The 23,655-nt window shown below is 42.5% G+C and overlaps 1 protein-coding gene across 1 annotated transcript in view; it reads left to right on the top strand.

The window, feature by feature from the left end:
* CDH20 (cadherin 20) overlaps positions 1-23,655 on the top strand; it is a 118,655-nt gene that overhangs the window by 80,779 nt on the left and 14,221 nt on the right. Inside the window, exons 2-8 of the mRNA XM_063162268.1 lie at positions 141-508; positions 7,024-7,318; positions 9,022-9,141; positions 12,281-12,448; positions 14,259-14,446; positions 19,049-19,302; positions 22,668-22,804. Coding sequence (XP_063018338.1) covers positions 266-508; positions 7,024-7,318; positions 9,022-9,141; positions 12,281-12,448; positions 14,259-14,446; positions 19,049-19,302; positions 22,668-22,804 — 1,405 coding nt within the window. The 5' untranslated portion in view covers positions 141-265. The remainder of the gene's footprint in view (positions 1-140; positions 509-7,023; positions 7,319-9,021; positions 9,142-12,280; positions 12,449-14,258; positions 14,447-19,048; positions 19,303-22,667; positions 22,805-23,655) is intronic.

The raw sequence follows: 23,655 nt of genomic DNA, 5'->3' as shown, positions 1-23,655 counted from the left end.
TCTGTTTTCAAAAGTTGTGCATCAGGATCTTACATTTTTATACAGAGGATTAAATACCTTATAGCATATTTGCCTATTGAGAAAACTCATTTGCCTTGAGGAAAAAGGCATCCTCTTATGAATTTCCTTTTACTTTACAGGATACTGCATTTCTGAGAACCAGGATCTCTCCTGGACATTTCAAAGGACTACATAGAGGACCTACTTTATTCTCAAGGGACCCAAGTTACTGTGTTTGGACTTATAAGTCAGTCCTAGTATACGGATGTGGACTTCAGGTAGAATGAGCAATGCAAAGAACTTGTTTGGACTTGGTGTCTCCTTGTATTTTTGGGGACTGATGGACCTTACTACAACTGTGCTGTCAGGAAGTGCGAGGCCCCTCACTGAAGGGCAAGAAGACAACCTGTCAGACAAGCTGCACCAGCGTATGAAGAGGAGCTGGGTGTGGAACCAGTTTTTTGTTCTGGAGGAATACACAGGAACTGACCCTCTCTACGTTGGGAAGGTAAGATCCACAGTGGGAAGATGTCTGTAAGAGTGTATCCATCTGAGTATTTGCAGATTGTGGTGAAACACAGGATGTTTCCTCAAGTGCCTTTGCCTTCTTTCATCCACATTAATTTCACTTCTGCTCCCAAGAGCTTTTCCCCCATGTCACCTCTGTTTGGGAAGAATTTCTGTTTCAAGGGGCTGTCAATATATTGCCTATTTCAAAGAGATCTGCTGCATCAATCATCATCTGCAATTTGAGGTAGTGTTAGAAAATCTGCAGGAATTTTTCCAGGGACTCCTACAATGTCAAGGCAAAGCAAGATTATATTGACATATAAGGATTAGGAAAGAAAGGAAGAGTTTGTGATCATGCTTCTGTCCATGATCAAGTCAGCTAGAAATTGCAATTCAAAATCAAATTAAGTAGCCAATTTCCCTTGAAAACTGACATTTTAGTTTTTGTTTTCAGTAAATCTTCAGGGTCAGAGTATATTCTGGTTTACCACATCTTGACTGCTGGTTAATTTTGTGGACTACAGAGAAGTTTCTCCACGTCTAGAAGGGTAGATGGGCACCTCATTAAATCCAACTATGAAGGGCCCTATTTTTAGATCCCTTATGCCCCCAGAACCTACCCATCAGTACAAATATGTGTAAAATATATTCCTGAGCCCATCCTGTACATATACTTGGTAATATTTTGCATTTACTTTTCTGTGTCTCTCTGAGGAAGAAGATGATGGAAATTAGACAAGTGATGTCTGCTGTCACAATCTGTCTCACTATAACCATCCTCCTTTTTGGTTTTTAAAGACCTGAATCACTGAACCTGTATTAACCCTGTTATTCAAGGTGTTATTATGGTCAGCATCAAGTTTGCTTCTATCCTACACCAAGGTGACAAATCTGGACAATAATGCAGAGAGAGTTAATGTGCTTAAGTATTTGAACAACACAATCAAGATTTACATGCCTAGAATATCAGATACAGCTATGACAAGTGGAGAATACACATAGGTATATATGAAAAATAACTTAGAAAGTATGTCAGAAAATAATTCCTTCACATTTCATTGTTTATATTTTATGAGATGTAGGCTCCAGTTTTCCTTCCAAGCTATCCATCTGCGGAAAAAAAAAATTACATATCCAGAAGCCCAGTTTGGACTCATATTTATCATTCTACAGCTCCATAGAGCTAAACTGTGCTCTCAGTCACACCAATATAAATCAAAATGGATCTGCAGACTTTAGAAGACCTCCTCCTGATTTATCCCTGCATGACTGACAGCAAGATGTGCTTGCCTTCCTCCCACAGCAATGGCATTACTAGTGATTGCCTCCAGATGAGACCTCATTAGTCTTCATTCATCTGTGCACCTAGCTTTTCAGGTCTTGAGATCTCTATTGAATAAAGAAATTAATATTTGTTTTCAGGCAATTCCAAGCTTCAGAACAAGGGCCAGACTTATTATTCCACATTCTCAGTTACATCTGAAATGACTTCAAGCTTCCGCTTGTGAGCCGAATCCTAGGTAAAATACGAATGGGGAGAAACCAGCTCATCTTTTAGACCTGCTGTTGTCATTAGGAGCACACACATTTGGCACAGTCAGCAGCACTCCTGAGCTTGCCGCTGCTCAGCTTTGCCCAAGGGAAGGACATGAAGACACCAAGACGGCTCCTCATGGCCTGCACCCTCCGCTCTGAAGCCCAAGCTGCCATCAGGGAGCTTCTCCAAGGCTGCCGGGGCGCTGGCTGTGCTCGCACCGGGGTGCACAAGGGCTAATTAGCACCCACAGTTAACGGGGCCAATTAGTCCCCTGCACTGCTGAGCTGACACGGCTGGATCCCTCGCAAGGTCTCCTAACTCGGCAGAGCTCCATGTCGTCCCGGCACCAGGGAACTCTCCGGCCAGGAGGGGCCTCTGGGGCTCACACATTCCATGGTGTCCCACCCCCGGTGGGGTGGGGAGCAGCCAGCAGAGCAGTGGGATGGCAGCTCTGGTGCTCTGTGAGGCTTCCCCTCGCCTCGCCCAGCCTGGGGCACAGGCACTCCGGAGAGGCAGCAGCCTCCCTCAATTCATCGCCCGCCTGCATTTGCGCTGCCCGAGTCTCAGGGATCCTTAGGAAAGGAGTCAGCAGGGAATGGACTGTGGGGTGAATTAATTGTTCTGGCAGACCAGAAATTTTTCAGCCCGAGTCACCTCAGGCTGGCTCAAAAATAGCTCTGTAAGGCTTGCACAGAGTGGGGTAGAGGTGCAACAGGGCTTTCAGTCTGCTGCTGGCTGCTCAAACCAGCCCTCCAAAACAGCCCTGGGTCCCATACCAGGCCAGGTATAACTGATATCACTCACAGCATCCTGAAACATCCTCATAGCCAGGTCTTGCTTTTATCCATCTGCTCTCTCCAAGCCCCTGTCAGAAGGAGAAAGAATGCACAGCACAGAGCCAGCTGTGCAGCTGGTTCTGGCTGGTTCTGTATGACTGGAGCAACCAAAAAAGCACATTGGCTTGAACTACAGGTCCAGGCTTGCCTAATTTGATTTTCAAGGCTGCTATGATTCTGTGAACTTCCTGAGACAACTGTTAAGGCAAGGTGCAAAATATGTTTTGGACAGAGAAATGAAAGAAACTTCCTGATGTGGAGTCAGTACAATTTTCCTTTTCTCCAGTGCTCATGATAGTGATTTAAAGTACTTCAGCTTCAGAGGGTTCCTGGTCCTGTCACAGATAAATACAAGGCTTCGGTTTTCCTAGAGGTGGCCATTATTGGCTAATAGGATGAACCAGGGAAACCAAAGCCCCTTCATTTGCTACAGCAGGTATTTTCCACATTCAATGAGCAGCCTACACTGTGTCAGTAATTGAACTGGGAACACACTTCACCATTTTGCCACGTTGGAGGCTCCCTAACCCTGTTTCAAAGAAGCACTTGAATCACAGCAGCTGAATAAATGAATAAAATGCAACCTCTCTGCAGACTATCAATGTACATCAACCACACTCACTCCTGCATCCTTACAAAAATCCCTTGCAGGTGCTACCTCCCTGGAAGCAGAGAAGGGAGAAGCACATCAAGGATGGAGTCATAGACTCACAGACTGCTTCGCAGAGCTGTGTGGGTTCTCCCCTGAGCTGCTCACTGCAATGCTACTCTCTTCCACATGCCCTTTGCCAGGAAATGTGTCATTCCAATGCAGATGTAACATCCTTAATTTTTTGTACAGTTCTCATCAAAAGGAGCAACGCGGGTTGACACACTTAAAAACTTCTCAGGAGTTATCAGCTTTATTCCTCCAACAACCCATTCCTTAATATGAAGGAGAAAGTAAAAATTAATTCCTCCTACTCTGTATCAACCACATGGCAGCACAATTTATTGCACCACCCATAAAACAGAGCCAACTTAAAACTAGATCACCTTTCCAACACAGTGACTTTTACACTCCAAACTATAGCGTTCTGATATTAGGTTTGGTGTGAACTTCAGTCCCTTCAGACACCAAATTCTTTCAGATTTATTGCAGTCTGGCAGTGTTATGTCTTTTTGTCTTTTACACTCTTTTTTGCTTTGTCTTGAAAGAGTGGGTTATACAAGAAGCTGCAAAAGTGCTGCTAGCATTTGTTACTGCCTAGCCTTGGTTGAGACCCAATGTTTCTAACAAATCACAGCTAGACAGAGATCCTCTTGTACTCCCAAATTCTTAAGAGCATGCCATGTTCATTCCTTGTTTGCTCCCTTCAAAACTGCATTTATTCTAAACAGGGCTTTGGGCAGAAAGTGTAATTTAACCCATAAGTTTGATTCATTATTTGCTTCTAAGTATTCAGAAAATTCCTGAACACCTGCTGCTATTTCAAAAAAATGCTTTTTTTTGCTTTCTCTTTTCCTTCTTATTTTTCTCCTTCTTAATTTTCTTTTCCTGTTCCCGTTCCCTTTTCTTTTCCTGTTTTATTTTTTCCTTGTTTTTAATTTTTTTTTTCATTTTTCTCTTTCTTTTCTGTTTCATTTTTGCCTTTTGACTTTGCATTTGACTTTGCCTTCCTCTTTCTCTTTTCTTTTTTTCCTTTCCTTATTTAATGAGGACTTGTTGGTGTTCCAAAACACATTTTCTTCCATCAAGCCCAGCTCTAATTCCCCAATCAGGTCTAACATCTGTATCTGTCTCAGCAGCTGTATTCTTTCACTGGAGCACTAATGCACTAAAACAAATGCCCAAGATGTAGCTTAGTGGTTCTGAATCAATTTGAAAAGCTGTAATAGTGTCCTCCTTCTGGAAGTATCCTGTTTACTAGCTCCTGCAGTGATAATCTCTGAGTAATGGGTGTTTAGGGTAAATAATGACAACCACTGTCTTTTTTTAAACTAATCACAAGATGGTGTTTCCTGAAGATATACCAGTTTGCAGTCCTGGTGCCTGCATGTGAATTAATACACATGGCAGCCATCTAAATTTAACTGTTTACCACTGCCAAATTTTTCTGGGCTTGTTCTTCCACCATTCAGTTAATGCATCGCCTGAAAGCTGCCAGATTTTCTCCAAAACACCGATGTTTCTCAGATGCAGTGGCCACTGCAGGGATGGAGGCAGAGGAGGAGGAAGTGAAATACCAATGGCCTGACACAGCCATTGTCTCAACCTGGACCTTCAGCTCCTGCAGCCACATTTCAGCACTGCTGCCCTTAACATTCACTGTCCCAGAAGCTGCTTGGAGCCCATGGGCCACCTCCATACAGACCTCTCTGCAGGCTGGGATATGCCATGGAAAACCATGGGATCCCACCTCAGCTGAAAGCACTCTTGCCCTAAAATCAGGAGAGGGTCCAAGTTTTGCATAGATCACCTGACCAAACTAAGAGGCAAATAGGGGAGGCACCCTTTGGAGAATGAGTGTCTCCCGACCAGACCCTTTACTGAGGGAAAAGGTCTTTCCACTTCCCAGCCAACAGGATCAGCATCATGTGCCCTAAAACAGCTGAGGACCTGCTTCAGTGGCACTAGAAATGCTTAGGTCAGATAAGTAATTTTGCCCACATTCCTATTGAACTTTCTCCTATGTAATAAGTTATTGTATATGACAGTTATGTTTTAAACAGCTCAGAGATGAGATTTCTTCTTTCTTTCTTGACAGAATAGTCTATAATCAACTCTACAAAGTTTGACTTCTGCTTTTTGACACAAATTATGCATTTCTGTTCGGATTATTTCTTCAAATACTGTGTTCATATATTCAGTTTATTATTCTAAGATTTTTCTCTCCAGTTGAAATATTTACCTATGTTTGGCCCCATCCTCCAAGATTACTCCCATCTGTCCTTTAAGCTCATCAAAGCATTAAACGCACACCTAATTCCGACCAAATTTCTGAGATAATTTGCCCATATATGCATTTCAAAATGTGTTTAATTGAATCCAGCCCACTTTCACTGCTTTTTTAAAATTATTATTTATCCTTTATTCATCACCCACAATGATAATCACACTGGAAAACAGTATTCACATCTGAACCATTCTGATTTTTGTACCTCAAGTCTATTGCCTTCCTGTCTTTTGGTACTGAATGATTACTGCCACTGGGCATTGATCTTTATGCTCTGTTCCTCAAAGGCATGGAAGTATGAGCATACCATTGTGGATTTTCATAGTGTGAGTGAAATTAACCAATTTGATTGATTTTGACAGTCATTCCAGTATTTCATGGGAACCAGGTGTTTAACAGAATGTAGTCCCCAAAATTATTTGTTTCCCTGTTTTAGATTATAATTAGTACTACATTTACTCTTGCTCTTTTCTGTTGCACTCACAGTTATCTGTGGCTGCTCAGAACTAATTAGCAGTCATGCAATATATCCGTTTGCAGATTTCCTAGATAATCTGGGATGGTTCTCATTTCTATAGCCTGCCATGGGCATAAGCAACTGTTTTTTGCTGCTTAGCTCGCTGTTTGACAATATTCCTTCCTGAAGATGTAATGATCCAGACTAATTTTATTACTAAAATTTAATGGAAAAAGATTAAAATATTTCTGAATCATAACACTTACTGGGCAGCTCTCCCATTCTGCTTTCCCCTTGACCCCAAACAGATTTGCCTTATTTGCCCTAACATTATGCTACTCCTGTAGTATTTGACTCCTCTTAAGCCGTGTGAGGAATCACAGTCTGCAGCTTTGCTGTCCTCACTTTGTCCCAAATCTTCTCAGTGGCCATTGTAACAAGGCAAAAGATAATTATTGTGTTGAGTGAAATTCCAAAAAGGCACAGAGCCTGTTCCTGTTTGGGTGCCTCTGCCTTTTCTTTTGGCACAGCTGTGGGTGCAGAAGCAGGAAGACAGGAGAGGGTTTTTAATTGCAGCAACACGATACCAACTTTACTATTTGCCTCTTTCAGCAAAGCGAGTTCATTAGAACCAGCTTGTGAGTCCCAACAGTGAGACCAGAATGCTGGGGATGATCACGTGCTCAGTGTTTCTCAGCAGCTGCTTACCCAGCCCATGGTCTAATTGAATCCTGTTCCTTTCCACAGCTCCACTCTGACATGGACAGGGGAGATGGCTCCATCAAGTACATCCTCTCAGGAGAGGGAGCTGGCATTGTGTTCACAATAGATGACACGACAGGGGACATTCATGCCATTCAGCGGCTGGACCGGGAAGAAAGATCACAGTACACCCTCAGAGCACAGGCTCTGGACAGGAGAACGGGCCGGCCCATGGAACCAGAGTCAGAGTTTATCATCAAAATTCAAGACATCAATGACAATGAACCCAAGTTCCTGGATGGACCTTATGTAGCCTCTGTTCCAGAAATGTCACCTGTGGGTAAGACAGATTTTGTGGAGTCTCTTTCCCCTATGAGCAAATTGGAGATGGTCACCAAAACACAAATTCCCTGACTCCTTGATCTCAGCTTCTGCCCCTTGTGCAGGAGCTGCAGGACAGAGGAGTTTATCCTGGGGTGCCTGCTTGCTGTAGAAAAGAGACAACAGGCTTTACAACAGCATCAGCTCCTCTGAAAGAAAACGTGCCAAGGGAAGCCTGAGAGATGAAAAAGGTGTGATTCAAACATGCCATGTTAAGACAATTTGTATTACATAGTGCCCCCTCTCCTTTGACATCAGATGGTAGAAATAATAAAATCCATTGGACAGCCATTACCAACCTGAAAATAACACAGTCCTAGCAACCTAATCAATTTCATACTGAGAGCTCAGCTACTGTCCAGGAGCCCTTGAAAACAGGGAGACATAAAACAATTATTGGCTCCTTCTAATTCATGTAAGCCTACACTAAAAGTTCAGTGACTCCTGAGATTCTGTTACTATTTGGCCTCCACTTTTACAGAATGGGATCATATTGAAGACACTTCTGTTATTGCAATGCAGAAGACAAAGAGCAGCCTTCCTATTTTCCTATCTTGACACAAGTCAGGAGAAATCATTTCCATATAAGAATTCAAATAATCACATAAAATATTGTTTTTCTGGACTTTTTTTTTTTTTTCTTTTTGCATTGTCTTTGTTTGCTTACTGCTTTTTGGCTCTGTGACATCGCTGCAGAGATAATAATACCATATAAATTTCAAGTCCTGAAGATACAGATATGCTTCAACTTCTCATTCTTCAATATTATGTTGACATAAAGCTAGAGAGAGGCATCAAATACAGAAGTTCCAGTCAGTAATAATATTTTTAATGGTAATGGCTAGCTTGAATTCAGATTTATCTTCAAGCACTTATCTAGTAACATCAGATTTGTTTGTAACACAAAACATTATGTAGAAGGCTAGATACATTCATAAAGGCATTGTCTGACATTTTAAGGAGTCAAAACCCACACATATTTCAGTTGTGCCTCACCTTCTCCTTGTTCTTGATAAATTACATCACCTGCAAGCCATTACTAGCTTCAGAGGAAGCAGACCTTGAAAACCAATTGAAAAAATAAATATATACGCCTCTGTGTGGGTTGCAAAGGCACTTCAGCAGTGTATAATCTTTAGGCCATACAATGTAAACTGCAGTCCCACAGAGAGATTATCTCAGAGATACATCCCTTCATGCTCACTGTTTGTGTACAATTTCCATCCCTCAGTTAACTTACAGCATCTATGGGCCGGTTAAAACAGTTCATGATTTATGTCAGCAGAGCTATGGAACTTCTTTGAGCTGCCTCCTAAAAATATTCAAAATCAAGACAAGGGGAAAAGAAGCAAGCAGTATATAATTACCATCTCTCTGTCAACCATAACAAAGTACTGTTAGCTCAGCAATTCTGTAACTGTGGTCCATAGCGTACTTGCTCTTTTATATCTTCTTATAGAAGCATGATTAATTAATACCTATTAATTCCTTTAGTGCTAATGAGCTACAAGTATGAACAATAAGTACAAGCACTACGAGCATCAAGTGAAAAAGTTCCGTGTGGGAAAGCTCTTGTTAGGCATTTCAATTTACTTTGAATTGTGTACTTTTCCTGCCAGTCCTTTATCCCACAAAGTCTTACCTTGATGGTTTTTTTGTCAGGCACCTCTGTTATCCAGGTGACAGCGACAGATGCTGATGACCCAACCTATGGGAACAGCGCGAGAGTCGTATACAGTATTCTCCAAGGACAACCATATTTCTCTGTGGACTCTCGGACAGGTATGTTATTTCATCAGGGAATGAGTCAGTGTGGAAACCAAAATAAAAGGTTGCAAGCAGAAAAAAAAGGGCAGTGCATCATAGCTGTGGTCAGAAAAATGTGGCTTTGTGGCTTGGAGCCAAGACAGAGCAGCACTATGTGAGGGGTAAAGTAATGCAGTGGCAGTGAGCTTCAGAAGAAGAATGTGCTTTTTCCAGTGATATATTCCCCTGAATGACCATATTCTGCAACTCAGGATCTAGATGGGTTTGGTGCTGTAAATACTCTTGTTGGTTTCTATCATTGAAAAATGTCTTAAACAGATCTAGTTGATAACAAGGCTTAGGGGGAAAAAAAATCTATGAACAAGCCAGGACTGGAAAGTGCAAGCTAAAGGATGCAGTTATCTAGAGTAGTTTTACCTGAGGGTATTCTTGTTAATAACCTTACATTCATCTATAGGACATCCTCTCTGTTTCGCTTGCTTTCTCTCTCTCTTTTCTCTATACATCCAAGGTTTATATTCAAAAGTGGAATCTGACAGATTTTGACAGTTTCTAAAGGGTATCTGTAGTGCTAAGGTCAGAAACTCATGAGACGATAGTCACTGCAGAGCCCTAGGGGACTACATAGGAAAAAAACTGAATAAACTTCTTCCAAAGTTAGCAGTTTACGGTGTAGGTGCTCTGGCCAAAGACAAACTTGTATGTGGCATGCTATTTTCTCAGTTTTGTTTATATTTATAATATTAAAAAGTTACTAAAGCTCCTTTGTAACCAGGTGTCAACGACAAACAAATAAAGATGTAATCATAAATTTGTTGAGAACCAAATTATTTCTAAGAAAACAAAGTATCAATATTTAGGGTCAGATCCAGAACAGATTTAACCACTAGAATGCAGCTTATACAGAAGATGGGCCCTTAAGTTCAAAAGCATGTACTTTATCTGTGTTTAACCCAGAAAAGGTATTTTTCTCCTCTGATTAACTTCCCAGTCACCTAGACCTGTATCTCTAGACAGGCTCAGAAATGCCTCAGCCTTTAGCTGCCTCAGTCAGCAACTGGACTCCCATTTAGGGTAAGCACTGCTGTGAGCCATAAACCATTTCCCTATGACAAACACAGGACTGTAATCAACTTCTCCTGTGCAAACTCACCTGTGGGATTTGGTAGCTCACAAAATGCAATTGCAGCTCTGACGTTTTTCTAAAATAGAGCTAGAGCATAAGTGACCAACAGCTCCTTTGCATTCATAGAGAGTGATTAAAACACCCAGTAGTGGACAACTCATTTCAGTACAGTCCTCCTCTAGTAGCATTTGGAGTCCCTACCATTTACCTCCCTACACAGACTCTTGGTTCCAGAGGTGTGCTCCTATTCCTGTTCTGTCACTGTCCTCACAGGTGCTGAACAAGTGTCTATGTGAAAGCACAACTTCAAAGGAAAGTTGAGAGCCTCCTCCTCCCTTTTTCCAGAACACTTTTACAGCCTAACCACAATCATATTCCCCTAGAAGATAAAGGAACTCTCCCACTTCCTAAGAAACCATCTGGCTCTTATAGAAAAAAAGGACCTTTGCTCTTTTCTGTTTCCTTAAGAGCACAAACCTCACTCACTTTAGTGAAAGAAACGGTTCCAGTACATTTCTTTGGCAGACCTGAGGATCTTAGCCTTTCCCATAGCCTTTCCTATAGCCCTAAGGACGGGTTTGTTTTATGTTCACCACCATCCTTAGCATTTCTTTGCTGACTGACTGTGTGCAGCAGCATCAGATGCTCCCTGCTCTGCACTGCTGCATCTCTGGGTACCTGATCTGGTTCTGAGTCCTGGTGTCCTCTAGGGACCGGAGGCCCCAAAGATAGGCATGGCAGAGCCTGGAGTTTAGGCACTGATGCCTTTTTTTAGGTCAAGCCAAGAGTGGAAATTCCCTACAAAGTGTTCATATATGGAGAAAATACCTCCCAAAATGCTATGTATTTTCATATCTTATTTATATATCCATGGGAGCTGGGGAACTACAGCACTTCACAGGAGGCATTCAGCTTTGCAGGATGGGACTCTGAAGGGCTCCACGCTGGAAGATTAAAGCAGCGCACTGCGAGCTGTTCCTAATGGTCACTATTTCTTCCCTTCACACACAGCGATAATTGCCAACACAATATCTTTTTACTGCTTTTTTATTAAACCCATACATTGCCTTTCTGCTAAAAATAAAGGCTAAATGCAGATCAGTCAAGTTAATAGTGTCCTGATGTGCAAGTGCTGCCTGTTGAACCGTGCGACTGGGATGGTGCCTGGGGCGGCTGACACGCCTGCCCCCGCCCCAAGGAGATCCCAAACGTGTCGCTAGCGAGGGATTGTCCCATGGCAGCGCATCCCCGGGCTGCACTGGCGGCTGCTCGAGGGAGCACCCGGGGGTGCTGTGGGGCTGGCTGGGGCTGGCAGGGCTGCAGGGGGACAGCGGGGGGACAGCGGGGACACGGAGCTGTCCCGGGCACAGCGGCACGCCCGGAGCGCCCGGCAGTCCCGCGGCGCTGCCCGGGCCGGCGCTCGCAGCCTCCATAAGAGAAGTGCTGCTGCCACCTGATGTCCTCTCGCAGAAGTGTTACCCCGAAGGGAAGGGACGCCCTGCGGTCTGGGGAGCACGGTGGCCCCTCCGGAGCGGGGGCAGCGGTGTCTCCCCGCATTCTGCACTCACAGCCCCAGCCTGGGTCCCGGAGCAAAGCCCCCCGGGCTCCTGCCAGGTGGTCTCTGGGACTGCGTGCTCTGGAAAACTTGTCTTGATGGATGTTTTAGCAAAGCACAACACTTCCAGTGATGTGCAGAGTTTGTCATCCTCAGCAGGGCCTTTAATTCGACCTAGCACACTCTTCCCAAAAAGCTTTTCCTTGGAAGGCAACATTTTAATTTTGAACGTGCAGCCTGTCCCAGAGCTGATGCATTTTAACTGGCTTCTTTAAAATTCACACCTTCTGTTAACCTAGATTCCACTTGGGTGGGTTTTACTCTGCCAGGAAAGGTGGGACTCAGTGCAGAGCCTGGAGTCACTCTTGACACAGAGAATAGGATGCAGGAGCAAGAGCCCTCTACCCTCTCTGAGTATTCTCTAACAGCCATTTTCTTTTGTTCCCCAAATGCATTTCCACCCTCAATCTCAGGCTTAATTAGAACAGCTCTAATGAACATGGACCGAGAAGCAAAAGAATATTACGAAGTGATTATCCAGGCCAAGGATATGGGTGGACAGCTGGGAGGATTAGCTGGAACAACCACAGTCAACATCTCTCTCTCTGATGTCAATGACAATCCACCCAGATTTCCACAGAGTGAGTACCCTTGGGGCCACGACAGGCAAAAAGGGGTGGCTGAGTTTTGTGTTTGCTCTCATGACAGCCATTTTCAAACTCAGGATAGTGACAACTAGAGATGGGCAGAATTCCAGATTTGATATGGAACTCTCCTTAAAAAAAATGTCTAAAGGAATTATTCAACACCTTGCCTTGCAGAAAAAAGTTTCTGACCTCCAAAATTATCAAAAGCAACACTTTTTTTAAAAAGGATGGGAAATTAATTTACAGAAAAAGGCAGGAAGGAGAACTTTTGTTTTTAGACTGCTCATGGCCATTGCCTTTGGCTACTAATTGCTACTCTGATTGCCTTTTCATCTTATCTCCAGAGGATGTCTCTCAAATCAGGGACATGTGGTGGTGCTGGAAGTTGAAAGATAATTCATTCAACACTCCAGCCAGGCCACAGCAGGGGAGCATCTGGGAGCTGTGCTGCCAGTGTGGAGTGGGTTGTCACATAGGCTGTTCTCCAGGAAAGGTTCATCTAAACCTTGGCAATATACAGTTAAACCCTAAGATATGTAACAGCCATACTTAATGGATGCAAAAATAGGCAGCTCCACTCTTACCAGAAACACAACTTTGTATTTACAAAAGTGAACTTCAAAACAAGATTTGCAATATTTTGCTCTTTGTTAATAAGATTTTTTATCACATTCATTTACATAATTCTATATTGCCATTAAAAATTTGAAAGAAGCTTTTCAGTTTTGATTGGACTAAATCTTCCAAGGGATGTAATTTGGGATTTTTAAAGAAAATGGATTCTTTTAGTGGTGTAAATCAATGTCAGGCCATTTTGGTTGTGACGTTTTTCTCATTTAGCTGAGTAATGCAAACTCCCGCAGTTCTTTTTGATGGTATTCTTCTTCTCCATCTGTTACTGCATGTTGCACTGGTAAATCAAAGTATTCCACTAGGATCAGCAAGAACTCTCAACTTCCACTTTTCTTCTGCTAGAGCAACTTCTTGAGCACGCCATTGCCAGCTGTGTTTTCAAAGTGGCATGAATTATAACTGATATCAAACTCTTGATTAAGAAAAATTACAATTCATCAAACCCCGTCCTTGGTGTTATTCTGCCTTCTAAAGCTTAGAATAGCCTTCTAAAGTTGATGCAGTCAACAGAGGGGGTGCAGCAAGGAAGGTTTGAAAGTAAAGCATGATGTCAGAGAAGTATTTTAGGTACAGCATTTATATTTTCAAAATACACTTTTAAAATAGCAAGTTGTTCTTTCCCCACTCTTGCTGTTAAGCAAATTAGCAATGCAACAAATGTGGTCAAGACAGTATTTGTAGGGAGAGGCAATACATTTTAATAGAATAACTGGTAAATTCCTTCCTCAGGGCTGAAAAGAATTTTGAAGGGACTTGAGAAAGGATTTGTGTTGCTCAAAACTTGTTTATTCCTGCTGTACAAACTGTTCAAATAAAAGGATACCTGTCCTATTAAATCTGTTACATATCCTGCTTTATATCATGGCTGCAACAGCACTGGTGCTAATTGCCCTGTTTTTCTAGCTGAAGTTCCTATCTTCAGATGTATTGCTGTTTTTAAAAAAACCCATTCAACAAACTTGTTGCTATAAAACTTCCCCAGGAAATTTAGCTGGGCTGTGGCTTTTAAAGGAAATCACGTGGCAGTCACAACTTTGGCACAGGTGCTAAAGACTCTCTGCAGGCCATGCAGTGTTGTGGCCTCCCTGATCCACTGCATTGTTTTGCAGTTTTTTTGGTTCCTCCTCACAGCCTGTTTTTCCCCTCTCTCCCTGTGTGCTGCTTGTGCCAGAGCATTATCAGATGAGTGTGCTGGAGTCTGCTCCCATCAGCTCCACCGTGGGCCGCGTGGTTGCTAAAGACCTGGACGAAGGCATTAATGCAGAGATGAAATACAGCCTTGTGGATGGAGATGGACTGGATGTCTTTGATATTAACACTGATCCTAATTACCAAGTTGGCATCATCACTGTAAGAAAGGTAAAAAAGTTTCCTTTTTATAGTGATTTATATGGCTAACTCTCCGGGTTACATTTTATGTGTGGAAAATTCCCTATGCCTGCAGTAACTTGGTTCCCATTATGTGACAGTAGCCCCTTTCTGGCTGTAAAACACAATTTCTTTAACATTTATTGCTAAAATATGAAAGCAGACTGCATTCCTAAGAACAAATTTTATAAAGTGGGAACATCATTAACATAAACATGTCTTTTCCCACCAAAGGAATGCTCTGACTCCTTATTTATCTATTTAAATATTCTCTGTAGCTTAATTATCCTACAATGCAAGAAATTAGATCAATATTTGCATTTGAACTGTACATATTTTTCACTGTGGTGTTCCACAAACAATAATAAAGCATGCCTTGGAATTATTTATAAACCAATAAAACCCAGGCAGTGTTTATTTTTTTTTTAATTGCTGCTTGAAGATCCATAAATGCTAATTAGTCTAGAGGAAGCTGTCTCTAAAATGGCAGCTGTGAAACTGCTGGTACTCTGTACCACAGGCTATGCAGGAAGGCATTGAGTATTTTGCTTAGGCTTCCCGCTATGGGATATTTATTCTACAATCGTACATAAATGTTAGAAGTTCAACTCTGTTTCTAGGTTATGAAATTGTAACCATATTTCTGCCTAAGCATCTCTAGTGTACTAATAAGGAAGTATAGTTTCCATTTAAATGGCCTGGGATTAAATTGTGCACTAAAATGGAACAATACAGGGGAGAGCTTTGACCTTGCAAGCCTCTATGCCCTACAGCAAAGCATTTAAGCATGTATTTATGGTCACCTTTCCCCAGCTTTTTTTTGTGCATATTAGTCCCTAAAGTTAAGCATATCTTCTGGAATGAAATAGATGCTGAATGCAAACTCCAATGTAATTTTCCACTCATTTATCAATGAAAGAAAATAGTTTCTTTTGAGCAAATGTGCCAATAAGCTTGACCTTCATTATTATGAATACAGTTTTGCTACATTTTCTTGTATGTCCAGAGGAGTTATAAAATATATGGTATCAATCATACCAGATATATACTGGCATCAGGTGCATATTGCTCAATCCACCTACGGTACATAAACATTCGTAATATTTTATGTATGTCTCTAGCTTTATGTAATGCTGTGATTATCAATACTGGGATTGTTGTCCTTTGAATCCCTTCCAAAAAAAATTCAGCTGGTGTCGATATAAAAAGATATCCAAATGGGAGGAGAGGGAAGAGAGAATTTCTAAACCAAGAATGAAATCTTTTTTAAAAGTAAGCGAAACTTCCCCTTTAATTTTTCTTGACAGATTTCCCAAGCAAAATAATTAGCACTTCTAACACAGGCATCAGAAAGCCAGAACTTACAGTTACTGGCAAGACTGCTGCTTGTGGTGTTGTGGCTACTTATCACAGCCTACTAATCCCACAAAATGTTGAGCACCTCCTGAAGATTTACAGTACCTTCCAGGCTGCCTGCCTGGGATACTGATGCTCACTCTACTTTCCTCTTCTCCCTGCCTTCCCTTCTGCACTGCCCATGGAAGGCAGGGTGCTGGGTAACCCAGCCAGCACAGCACACAGGAGAGCCCTGTCCTGTCCTGCCTTCCTTCCCTGACATTGCCTGATCAACACTTTCTCACAGTGGGTCTTGCCAAATTCCCCCCTGCATGGTGCCCCCTCTCAGTGCCTGTGTCAGCAGTGCCAGAAGGACAAGGACAAGGACAAGGAGAGCTTTCCATGGGCTGCCTCTCCTCTTGACTGTGTTTTGCAGCATGCTAAGTTCACAGGAGAAGGTAGCTTGCCTGCCCTCTCCATGGGACCAGCATTGGGAAGAAGTTTGAATGCACCCATGGGAGAGAAGTCTGATGAGAGGGACAGTGTGCTGAGGCATTAGCACAGGAGAGAAATGGGAGGTAAAGTCATCTTTGACAATGAAGGCGAACAGGAACATCAAAAATGCAGTGGTCTAGCACACTCGTCTGATTTTTCTCATTTTTCTAACTTGATCTAGGTGATTATGTGTTTTAATAATGTAATTGGGTTTTACAGCTGTTAAGTCTGTGATTTAACTGCTTTTTTATATCTTAGCTGTTTAGTGTACACGCAGTGTTTCTCATGCAGTTTTCTTCACATGGGAAACAATTCAATTCTTTCTTAGTATATGTTTAGGCACCTTTGCATTGCACATTCCCAGCCAGATGGACAATAAGTGTAGCTTGGTCCTGTGAATACTTTACTGCTATTTTTACAGCTCATAAATATGCAACTGGTAGACAATAATGACTCTGCAGCCAGGGATATTGCATTTGTAGACCTCACCAAACCCTAGCTGACAAGTGCTATGCCTGCAGTAGTTGCTGATGTACCAGGTGGAGCTAAAGGCAGCTAGAGCAGGTTTCAGATCACCTGCTTGTAGCTGCTGCCACAGACTGCACAGTTTGTACTGCCTCACTCACTGAGCAGCATCTCCAGCAATACTGGACCATCACGTCCCCAGCACAGAAACCTGTTCCCATTCCAGTCTTCATTCCTCACTCTCATGTACTAAATGCTGAGTGATCTTCAGTTTTATAATTTCAAGAATGCCAGTCTTTAGTCAGGCATTCCTATGCAGGACATCAGTACTGGTAATTTACAGTGAAAGCATGAGCTTTCATATGTCACTGTAACATGTCCACTTCTGAAGGAGGAAGCTGTTGGGGCAGCAGACAAGTACTGAAGGCTTGGTTGGATCCAGGAGGTGTTTTGAGGCCCATGCCTGAGCATGGAAATCTTCTGCTGATGCTGCTTAAACTAATACACACCTCATGGCCGCAGAACAGGGCCAGCTGCTCCATTGAGCGGAGCAGAAAAGGAATGGGTTATGACTGGCAAAGGATAAATTTACTGCCACAGTCATGATCTTTGTACCTCTGACTTCCAATGGCGTTGGCATCCTCCTTCTCTTTTATTTTGCTTCCCATCTCCATGTGTCAGTCTGGTGATTGGTCTTCAAATAGAAAGAGCTGAAAAGAAGAAGCAAAGGGATTGGATGGGAACAGCAGATATCTTACTGCAGTCGAAATGAACTGCTGCTGTGTGTGGCAATTCCACACATGAGGCTCAAATCCTTATGTCCATATAAAGCTGCTCTTTTTGAAAACTACTCATATAGCAAAGAGGGGTATGCCCCACTGGGTGACCCTGAGATTAGCCATTTCTTTCCTGGTACAAGATTTGTCTTGCTCAGAATCTGTGCAAGCTAAGGGAATTCACTGTGCTGGTTTTCAGCATCAGACCTGCTCAGATTATCCAAAAAAAGGGTTGTGACCATTTAACCACACTGCAATTGCTTGCAACTTCTGAATGCAATTTGAGAAGCCTGACTGTATCCTCTGTGAGCTGTATTTCATCTGGTGGCATTTTTTTATATTTTGGACTGACCCTTCCATACTGTTATTCTGGTTTGTTAAATCCTTACTGTATCTCTTACCGAGACTGGTAAGTAGCACATTAAATATGGAAATTTTCATTCAGATCTAAGGTTTTGGAGATACCTTATTTTCTTCAGGGATCTGTGAAAAGAAGATGGAAGGGAGATGAAAATGTTATTTATTGAGAGGTTCAGTGTCAGCATTAGTTACTTCTATATACATGTATACCAAATAAGTAGTTTTATCTAGATAGGAAATCAAATTCAGGTAACTACTAACAGAGTAAGCTGGCCCCCTTTATCCATTGTCTCAGAAAGAAAAGGGAAGAGGGAAAAGGGAAAAAGAGACCATTCTCACTCCCTGCCTCAAATAATACTTGAGTTTTTAATATTTCACATTTCATATGAAGTGCAAAAGTCCCCAGAGGAAGATATCAGGGATATTTTATAATTAAACCACTTTGAAATTAATCTATTCTCTAGTCAGGGAGCAGATTCAAATCCTAGCACTCATTACACCTGGATGGTGAACCCATGTTTAGGATACTTACTGAAAGGAGGAGGTGAAAAAACCTCACTTCTAGGAAGGATGGATTATGGATAAAAACTGGAACAAGAACTTGAAAGAGAGGCTGATCATGTTCCCTGCTCCCACTGGAGCCCCTTACCAGCTTGGCAACCAGGGATCTTGGAGACAAGACTCTGGTGTCCTCAGGAGAAAAGAGAGGATGCTAACTGGGACCTCTACCTCCTGTGTGAGCATCCTTGTTCCTGCCACTGGGCACATTTTTGAGGAACCAACGGCCTTACCTTATTTTCAGGTACTCCTATTACTGTCTGTTTCTTCATGTATTTCCCTCAGAGTGGCATGAAACAGGTTGTGTGAATCATGATGCAGCGGCAGGGTGGCTGTTTATATTTTCATTTTAGCAAGAAGAATGAAAGAGTATGTCTTTTGAAGTGATCTGCAAGTATTTCTCCTGGCCTTTTCAGCTCAACTATCAAATTAAGGACAGAAAATGCATACAGTGCCATTTCTAATACTACTGTCTTTCAAAGCTTTTTCTGCATCTGCAAATATTTATCTTTGTTGCCCTTGATATGATATGATGATATGGCTTGATATGATATAATGATATGGCTCGGTGTGCCTGATGGTAGATTTAATTTTTTCTCCTCAGCCTTTAAGTTTTGAGAGCAAGAAAAGCTACACCTTGAAGGTAGAGGGTGCCAACCCTCACCTGGAAATGCGGTTCCTGAACCTGGGTCCATTCCGTGACACCACCACTGTCCACATCAGTGTGGAGGACGTGGATGAGCCTCCTGTGTTCGAGCCCAGCATCTACTTTGTGGAAGTGCCCGAGGATGTGGAGATTGGGACCACCATACAGATCATTTCTGCCAAGGACCCAGACGTGACCAACAACTCCATCAGGTCTGTCCTCTCTTTGTGTGCTGCCCCACGAGCAGTCCTTAACACATCTGGTTGGTGGGGCAGTGGTGAGTAAGAGGGATTCTCTCTTTCCAGCCAGTAGTGGTCATCAGTGGGTTTGACAAACCCGACCTCACACACTGAGGACTCTGTCAAAGCGATGCAGGAGCTCTCCCTGTTCTGTGGTATGGAAGACATCAGCATCAAGCCTTGCAATGAGCTGGTCAGGCATGTCCTGACATTAAAAACAAACCTCAGAATCTTCCCTGTGCTGGCACAAAACCTGACAGCGTTGCTGAAAACCCACTGCCATCCTGATGGCAAGGGGATCAACTTGCTTCTCTTTTTTCCCCCTTCTCTTTCAAAGTTTGCACTTGTCAATAAGCTAAAACACACAACTACTTTCGGAGTAGAGTAAATGCATGCTAATAAATATACAAGAACTGTTAAATTATCTAGTGTCTGGTCAAAGATGCAGAGTTAGATATTCCCATAAGGCAATAAGAAAGATAAAGGTGCATTTACCACCATGGGAGCTTCATAGGTGCAACTCAGCAAGGAGCCAAAGGAGCAGATTTGTGTGATCACAGCACTCTCTTCCACAGTGGCTGCCGGCCACTGCCAGCTCCATTTATCAGAGGAGAGTGTTCTTGTCCACGGCCAGCCCACACAGAAATTTTCACTACCTACTAGTGCAGGCACTTTGATTATCCCAGGAGGTTGGCTGCTCCTCTCATCTGAGAGTTTCAGGTGTTGAGCTGCTGTTTGACTACCCATGCATTGGCCCAGCTTCTGACATGCCTGTGTTCAGGAACAGTCCTGGGAAATACAGGAGGGAGTTGAAACATTGAGTACTAGGATTTTTTGAAAAAAAGTAAAATCTAAATGAGCAATCCTGTGGGCTTCAGCTAGAAGATCTGAGCAGACACAAAGCCTGTTCTTCTTAATGGTATAGCACTCTGTGTTGCTGGTCTAATTATTTTTTTTCATCTCTGCTACTTTAATATACCTATCTTTTCTGTCTACATTATAAGGTTATCATACTTCTCATGACATTGCCTCAAATTCCTCAGTAAAACTATTATACTGTCTGCATCACAATTTCATTACTCTAAACTTTTTTCCATTTGCATCCTATTTTGCTGATTGAATACTGTCTAGCATCATCTAAACCCTGCAATGCAAACAGCTCTCTGCTAATCTGCTTAAAATAGTATAAGAATAATTCTGAAGACTATCAGAGGGTAGAATTGATCATTGTTATTTTTAATGAGTTTTTTCTTAGTTGTTTCAGAGCTTTGCAGTGACTGAAGCTCTGCCCTTGATGAACAACACTCTATAAACCACAGAATCCATCAACAAAGATACATTTAAAAAAAAAAAAAAAGTTGTAAATATGCACAGACTCTTTTGTAACTCAGTTCTTTGACAACTTCCTTCCTCTTTTCTCCCCCCCTTCCTCCTTTTCCACTGCCCTTTCTTCCCTCATTCCTTCCCTCCTTTTCCCCCATGTTGAGGTAAAGGAACAGATTTAAAAAAGTAATAATAAATACCATTTGTAGTGCTGTCTAAAATGCAGATAGTCAGAATTAGTTCTTGCCTTTTTTGTGGTCTCCTCCATTCATTCCAACTCCGTGCAGTATCAGCCTGGCAACGTTTTAAGCTGAATTCACTTTGCACAGGGCAAGGCAAGCTAAAAAAGACAATAATCCCAAAGATTTACTATGTTGCACAAGCTGAAATCCATCTGAAATTTACACTGTGACCTGGCTAAAATCCTCACTTTCCATGCATCCAGTACCTGGCTCCCACACTGTGAAATTCCGATGGCTGGAAATATGCCATGATTGTTGTTAAATGATTCAGGAAGATTATCTAAATAGTACAGTGGAAACAAGTGTGCAGGAGCAGGTACACTTAACAAGAGAACTTAGCTGGAGAATCTAGAAAAAATCCACCTGTGCCTCTTGACACCAGTGCTTATTTTTGAACCACTAATCACAAGGCTATAGTCAATTTCAGATACTCATTGGCCTTAAAATGTCAGAGAAATTATTTTTATAGCACTCATACAAGAATAATTATAATATCAAAATATAGGAACACGCATTGTCTAAATAAATCAAATGCCTGAGGAATCTTTTTATTGATGAAGAGTTAGGAAGGACTGGGAAGGAAAGGGATACAAACCTGCCATCCCTTCCTCTTTGATTGTTCTGAAAAAGAGTGTAAAGGAATTTCCCAACAACATATCTCAATAGTGTTTTGTATCCTGGTTTAATAAGTCCCTATGTAAAGAAAAGGCTGACATGCTTGTTCCAGTGAATGCATTCATGCTGAAAGGAGAAAATTCAGAAGAATAAGCCCTGTTCAGTTTCTGTTGTGACTAATGCTTTCAATTCCCATCCACTCTGATGAAAGTACCAACAAAAAGGACAGAAAGTCTGGTCTCTGTTCTAGGCTGTGACATTTACCTAGGCCTGTGTGTGGCTTTGGCCAAAGTATCCCTTGCCATGCTAGCAGTCAGCTGGGAAGGCAGCTTGCACAAAGTGCCTGTAAGAGCAAGGCAATGCCTGTGAAGGATACTGAGTATTTTACCCACCCTGAGAAATCGTCCCTCTGATCGAGTACTGCAGTGACCTCTGTCCATCAGCTGCCTCCCTGCCCAGGTTTTCTGGCCTGCAGGCATCACCACATTCCCCCACTCACAGGGGCAGGAAGCTGGTTCCCAGCCCTGAACTGACACAACATTGGTCAGGAAGGTTCAGTAACTACAATGAATCAGCCTCACAGAAGGAGCTGTTTTCTCTGACTGGATGCTGTGAGAAAGGCGCACATCCCCCTTGTGCTGACACAGCTCCATCAGTGACATGCTTCAGGATGCAGGTGGAGTTTATTCCCCTCAAGAAGGAGAGAATACAGAAGAAAAGGAAGGGAATGGTTCCTCCTCATCAACCTAGGGGCTCAGAGAATGAGCTGATCTGAAGCCATTTTCATCCTGTCTGAATTTGCCTAGAGACAGGGCATAATTAGTTCTCTCAGAAAAAAAATTATACTCCTCACTGGCAGATTTTCTCTGTAAAGCAGATGTTCCTGCACTGTTCTGTGCCTTACTTTGAGGCTTCTTCCTCTAAATCTTCCTGTCTTCCAGCTTCATTCAAGTACCAACTGTTAAATGGCATTAGCCACATGAACTTTTTCCAGCATCTCACTCTGGACCTATGCAAGTCAAAGGAGCACATAACTAGGTTGTGGAAGAATGTGGATCTGCTTTGTACGACACTGTCCCCATTGCTGGGATACTTTGGTGGCTGTAACACACAGTTTTCACAAGGGTTGCATAATATTTTTCGTATGTGTTCTTGCAGATACTCGATTGACAGGAGCAGTGATCCGGGACGGTTCTTTTATGTCGACATAACATCGGGAGCACTGATGACCGCAAGACCTCTTGACCGGGAGGACATTTCTTGGCACAACATCACTGTGCTGGCCATGGAGCTGAGTAAGGAGAATGCAGACTGGACACAGACTAAAGAGATACAGCAGACAAAGCAGGCTGAGGGGCCTGAATTCAAAGTTCACATATTGTTATGCACCGAGTGGGAAGGCGCATTAAGTGAATTGCTCCTCTGACATCAACCAGCAAATACTGCATTTTATTTATTTTTTTTATGCTCATTTTCACAGGGTGGTGGGAGGCATAGAGGATGGCAATTAAATGCAGAGTCCTTCTTTTTCAATTCATTAGCATTCCAGGGATTTATTTAAAACTCCTCCTGATGTGTTTCTGGCATAGCTCTCTCACTTCAGAAAGCCAGGCTAAAGAAAATACTGCAAAGGCTGCACAGCTGCTAGAGCTCCCAGTCCTGCCTGGGAGGACTGAGTGGTGCAGGGATGGGTAGGCAGCAGTGATCCTACACTGCTAGGTCACTAGTTGAAATCTGCTCTGGTTCAGCAGCAAGTAAATGACATCGCCATCTGCTTGCTACATAAATAATTTGGGCCAGAGTGCTTTGGTATCTTTGAGTATGCTGAACTCATTATGCTTTTGGGTTTTACAATGAGCTAAAACTCAGATCAGGATTCATCTGTGCCGGGTATTTTTCAAGGCTTTGAGAAGAAGGAGATGCTCATTTCATTGTGTCAGTATAAAAAATTTAGCTGAGTTTGAAATGCTCACAGATGTGAGCTTCATAAAGGAGCTTCAGACATATAAGCAAAGAAAAGGTTCACCTAGTCTTCACCGGAAATTCCTTCAGTTCACATAGCTTTTGCTCAAGATCTCAGTTCATCTGTAAGGGGCAGCAGCTTTTCTGCAGCTTGGTGCCAATAGCTGAGTCATTCCTTGTGTCT

This window comes from Melospiza melodia, chromosome 1 (assembly GCF_035770615.1).
Source record: "Melospiza melodia melodia isolate bMelMel2 chromosome 1, bMelMel2.pri, whole genome shotgun sequence".
Classification (NCBI taxonomy): Eukaryota; Metazoa; Chordata; class Aves; order Passeriformes; family Passerellidae; genus Melospiza; species Melospiza melodia.
Note: the sequence above shows the minus strand (reverse complement) of the source record. Positions and strands in the feature narration are given on the sequence as shown.